This window comes from Bombina bombina, chromosome 7, assembly GCF_027579735.1.
Source record: "Bombina bombina isolate aBomBom1 chromosome 7, aBomBom1.pri, whole genome shotgun sequence".
Lineage (NCBI taxonomy): Eukaryota > Metazoa > Chordata > Amphibia > Anura > Bombinatoridae > Bombina > Bombina bombina.
The window spans coordinates 523929676-523935675 of NC_069505.1; the positions used below are offsets into that span (position 1 = coordinate 523929676).

General features: G+C 34.9%; 1 protein-coding gene across 1 annotated transcript in view; it reads right to left on the reverse strand.

Moving 5' to 3' along the window:
• Positions 1-6000, reverse strand: part of LOC128666974 (kunitz-type protease inhibitor 2) — a 62613-nt gene that overhangs the window by 29157 nt on the left and 27456 nt on the right. The window contains exons 3-4 of the mRNA XM_053721815.1: positions 2565-2627; positions 1436-1558 (exon numbers count right to left, since the gene is read on the reverse strand). Coding sequence (XP_053577790.1) covers positions 1436-1558; positions 2565-2627 — 186 coding nt within the window. The remainder of the gene's footprint in view (positions 1-1435; positions 1559-2564; positions 2628-6000) is intronic.

Consider the following 6000-nt stretch of genomic DNA (forward strand, 5'->3'; position numbering starts at 1 on the left):
CCTTTATTACTCTATCCCTAGTTTTGCATAACTAAGAGTTATATTAATACACTTTTTACCTCTGATTATCTTGTTTCCAAGCCTTTGCAAACTGCCCCTTATCTCAGTGCTTTTTTTTGACCATCAGTGCTTTTTACAATCTTGTATTTTAGCCAATTAGTGCTGGTTCCTGCATAACCATTATCAGTCTCCACACAAGTGAGCACAATGTTATCTTTATGGCACAAGTAAACTAGCACTGTCTGGCTGTATTGCAAGATTTAAAAAACACTGAGATAAGGAGTAGTCTGCAGGGGCTTCGAAACAGGCAAATTTAAGAGGTTATAAACAGTGAAGGGGGGTGGGGGATGAGCAGGAATGTAACATTTATAACAAAAAGAAAAAAAAAATCTGCTGTTTCCATTTAGAACATTTAACCCCTGTACGTCACTAGTCTTTCAATGGGGCTTGTGTTTTTTGATAGCGTGGAGGAGAGGGAGGTTGTAACAGTGCAGTGGTCTGCAGGAGTTAAGCAAATTCCAAAGCAGTATTAGAATGAGGGGTGTCATTTGCTTTATTTGGAAGAGCCAATCTGGGCTTTAGTCAGTGGACTACCAGGGTAGCCACGGTCATAAAGTTAGTATAAAATGAATTTCTTTGCAGTTATTAGTTAAAGCCAATTATAACAGATCTGTAGCAGAGTTAGCCTTGAAAAGTCAGCAGGGTGCAATTTCAAGTTCTGAGTATTAGACATTGCCCAATTTTCAGTGCTAAATTACATGAAAAGTTGGAAAAATAATGAAAATATTTAGCAAAATGGTTTCATTATGTAAAAACATTTTATATTCAAATATCAATGCGTTTACTGCCCCTTTAAGTACTGGCTATAAAAAAAGCTATGTAATGATAGCAAGCAGAAGAAATAAACGCTCTCAGTGGGAGGTCGGAGTAACATTTTATGTTTTATTTGTTCTCTCCAAGTATTGGGCTTCGTGAATACCGACAGATTTAAGATGTGTGTGCATATAATGCAATATAATAAAGGCTGGTTTCCGGCTATTTAATATACAAAAATAAACCTAAAGGAGCAATGTATGTACTTTATGCTCTGCTGCTTGGAAATACAGAAAAGGGAAACCAATTTTTCTTTACACTGTCCCTTTGAATTTTTAAAATTACAATTACAAATTTTGCATGGAAAACAGATATGCTGTTTTAATGTTTATTATTTTGGAAGGACAAATTATGCGGTTTGCAAGCATTACAAGAACGCAAAAAAATAAATAATAATAAAAAATACTGCATTCTGGGTGGCAGAAATTACAAAGAAACAGCATATAGTTTGTGTAGCTAGCACACAAATAAGTAAAAAGATCTAAAACAGCTTTAGCACAACGGTTAGAGGAGTCGAGCAGTGAAGGCTAAAAGGCTACCGTTTCGGAAAACAAATTCTTACCATCGCAAGACGCTTCATCAGACCCATCTCCGCACTGATCAGATCCGTCACACTTTAGTGCATTACTGATGCAGCAGCCATTATTGCACACAAACTCATCCGCACTGCAATTACCTTTACAAGCTGTCCCGGAGAATTCAAAACGAATAAAAAATAAAATAAAAAAGGTTTTATAAAGTTTTGTGTACAAAGAACAGATAATGGAATTACAGTATTTCATGGCATAAAAGTGCACTTTGTTTAGTTTGAAAGGCCTACCAGAACTTGCAATCTGACTAACTGGCCAGCAGGGGGTGCTCACTCATAGTTTAACATAGAATGACAATACTTCCTTATTCCAAAATTCTACACCCTTTGCTCTTCAATCTATTCTTTGACATGGCTCGATGCCCATAATTAATTCAACACCAACAGACTAAAGAGGGGAAGATGGCTTAGATAAAGAGCTGTTTGATGAAAATAAAAGTATCAAAAAAGGTCAGTGGTGGGACAAAAAAATATGCTGCAAGAGGAAGTCATTGAAATTATGCCATTAATTCAAAGAAGCATTTTTATATTAATATTAACTGGATTCCTTTCATGCAAAGCAGCTGTATTGTTGGCTTCCTGACAAAGTTACTGTAATTTAAAGGGACAGTTAACTTGAAAATGTTTGTTTCAAAAGATAGATAATCCCTTTAGTACCCATTCACCAATTTAGCATAACCAAGTCTGTTACGGTATATTAATACACTTTTTTTAGATTAACTTGTATTTAAATATCTGCAGACTGCCTCCTTATCTCAGCTCTTTTGACAGACATTCATTTTAGCCAGTGCGAACTCAAATAACTCCACAGCAGTGAGCACAATGTTATCTATATGACACATGAACTAGTGCTGTCTAGCTGTGAAAAACTGTCAAGAGAAGAAGAGGCGGCCATAAAGGGTTTAGAAATTAGCATACGATTCTACTTAGGTTTAGCTTTCAACAAAGAAATCAAAAAAGAACAAAGCAAATTGACTAGACTGTCCCTTTAAAGGAACATGCCAATGCTAAAATACAGTAGAACATATTATTGACCCTGGAGAACAGGATCGCAGAATGTGTACGTCTGAGCATGTAGCAAACAAAAAGGGGCATAATATACCTTGTAGGGACTGCCCCTGAACCATGCGTTTGCTTGGTGCAATCTCATTTGATGATTCCTCAGCTACAAATAAAATAAAATCATATTAATGCATTACACTTAACAGTTCATTAGATCTGTTTACAATACCAAAAAAACTAAATATATAAAAGTTTGGGTGCTAAATAAAAAAGGGGCATTGTGTAGGGATTATGTGCAAGAAGGTGCGGTCAGCAATGGGTATTAAATAACCAGTGCAATGATAGCAAGTGGTTGTAGTTCCCATTATGCAGAAGAGACGGTAAAACTAGATATTTTTAAAAATTCTAAGACCAAACATAAACAAACATTCTCAAAATGGGGTGTGTCAGCAACCTGGAATCAAATATTGGCTAAAATAATTTGCATCAATTAGGTTTTCCATATTTCACAATGGCAGAAGTGATAAAAATGTAATTTTCTGAAATTATTTTTAAAGAAAAATTTTTTTTTATAATAATGGGGGTATGAATTCAAAAATGTTGGTGCTTTGTGAAGTCAGATACTTAAAGGGATAAAAAAAATAATTCATAATTCAGATAAATCATGCAATTTTAATCAACTTTTTATTTTACTCCTATTATCATCTTGCTATCTTTAGTTGAAAAAGCAGGAATGTAAAGCTTAGGAGTCACCCAGGTGCTGAACCAAAATGGGCCAACACTAAATGTAGCCACAAATTAGCAAGCGTTACCCAGGTGCTGAACCAAAAAAAAATAAAAAAAAATAAAATAAAAAAAATGGGCCGGTTCCTAAGCTTACATTCTTGCTTTTTCAAATAAAGATACCAAAGGAACAAAGAAAATTTAATAGGAGTAAATTAGAAGTTGCATAAAAACTGCCTGCTCTATCTGAATCATGAATAAAAATTTTTTTTATTCAGTATCCCTTTTGTGAGACCATAAACGAAAAACAACTCCAGAGCTATTTTCCATGTATGTCATAGAAAATAACTAGAATTAATGGTTTGAAGAAAGATCATAATACAGTATATATAGAAACATCTTTATATGACATGCAAATTATTTTTAAAAATGCTTGTTCTACTGATAAACGAGGTATACTTTGTGTATAGACTTCACACAGCCCAGCCCATACATGTCAAATGGCTTGGCACTGAAGGGGTTACTGAACTATTAGAGCTGTGAGCGTGCAGGAGATACCTGCATAATGTGTGTAACTAATGTGAAACTAAAAGGATTAAGCCCCTTAGAATTAGTTACAATAGTGTGGGTGGGGTAGACTATTTGTGAAGAAAATACAAGGTAAAGCATTATCCAAATAAAAAAGCATAAACAAACAATATGTAAAAGCATAAATAAGGGAGGGATGATGTGGTGAATTTGCCTAAAAATAAAATGCAATTGCTAAATAGAATTATGTACTCAAAGCAGCAAAGATTAGTCAGACACTTGTTTAAATATTAGAGTTTTAGTTTCCAGAAAATAATGGGCTGTCTCCATGTTGTAACCTAGGTTTTTCTGTTCTGCAGAGGCCAATGAGGGACAGTTATAAATAGGTCACTACAGTAGGCAACCAATGACTGTTTGGAATAGTGCAACAGGAAATGGAAAACTATTTTAAGATTAAATTGATAAAAGTGGCCAAATAAAGTTTTTTGCAAAGTTGTTACTTGGCAGAATACACATTTTAAGGTGTATAATGTCCTAGTTTAATGGGATACAAAACAGAATGAGGGCAGTGTTAATAAGTAACCCGTTATGGCAGAGCTTGCCCTCAGATTATAAAATATTTAAAGGCGACATTGTCCATTTCTCATTAATTAGGTCTTTGATCTTTTGACAAGCAAAGATCTGCATTCCTCTGACAGTTAAGTGGTACCCTCCCCGGGACAAAAATAAATAAATTGTGTGTATATGTATATACAAGATCTTCCTGTCTATAAACCAGATTGGAATGCATAGAAAGAACTGTTTGCAGAAAAATGCAAGTGATGTCTGTGTTGTGTGATTATTTTATTAGGTTTATAATGCTGTTTAGCATTTAAAAATAATGTATTAGGTGTTGCTTATGACAATTTTGAGAGGGGCCTGGAACCTATCTTCCTCACTTCCCATTGACTTACATTATAAACTGGGTTTCAATTTACAACCATTCCTTCTGGAACATAACCCCGGCGTAAACTGAGGGCTACACATACATACAAAAAATGAAACAAGTGACAGCACTATCTTGAGATTTCTATGTCTATAGGCTCATGCACGGGATAGAGTAGGGTCAATTTACTCAAATAAATACAATATAAATAAATCCCAGCTAACGAGTCTTAGATGAATACGGTTTAAATTTTATGTCACTTTAAACATATTCTTACTGCCACAATGGGTAAGACAGCTCAAACGCTGGTACTGGAAGATCCCAAGGGTCAGTCAATCCACATTCACACAAACCCCAACCACCAAACAGATCCACTGGCCGGAACAAAAACAATTCAACATGCATACAAAACCATTCAACATATGATAGAGAATAGATACACAAAAAAGTGTAAGATAAATATAAACAAGAACACCCCCCCGGCGTCCCAAGGGGTGATAATACATACATACTAAAAAAAAGAAACAAAACTAACAAAACCAAACCATGTGTGACCCTTAAAAAAGAGACACTAAACGCTATTTTTTTTCCTTTAATGATTCAGATAGAGCACACCATTTTAAGCAACTATTTAGTCCTCTTATCAACTTTTCTTCATTCTCTTGCTATCTTTATTAAAAAAGCAGGAATGTGATGCATAGCAACCATTTTTGGTTGAGAACCTGGGTTATGCTTGCTTATTGGTGGGTAAATGTCAGCCTCCAATAAGCAAGCGCTATCCATGGTGCTGAACCTAAAAATGGGCTGGCTGCTAAGATTTACATTCATCACTTTCAAATAAAGATAGCAAGGGAATGAAGAAAAATTGATAATAGGAGTAAATTAGAAAGTTGATTAAAATTGCATGCTCTATCTGAATCGGGAAAGAAAAAAAATGGGGGTTCAGTCTCCCTTTAAATGTTTAAAGATGGGATAGAATATGAATCCTGGTTACACTTTAGCACAGGGGTCAACAAATCTGTTTAAAATGTAAAAGCCAGAAGGAATATTTAGAAGCCAGACAGTGGCATTTTTATATAGATATATGGAGATCCAGGGGTAAAATACCCCCAAAGGACCAGGCATTTCTGACTGACTTCCCATACATAGTAGATTTTTTTTTAAATAAATTGCAAAGTTATGTATATTTCCACTCCCCCTGTATCATGTGACAGCCATCAGCCAATCACAAATGCATATACGTATATGCTGTGAATTCTTGCACATGCTCAGTAGGAGTTGGTAACTCAAAAAGTCTAAATATAAAAAGACTGTGCACATTTTGTTAATGGAATTAAATTGGAAAGTTGTTTACAATTGC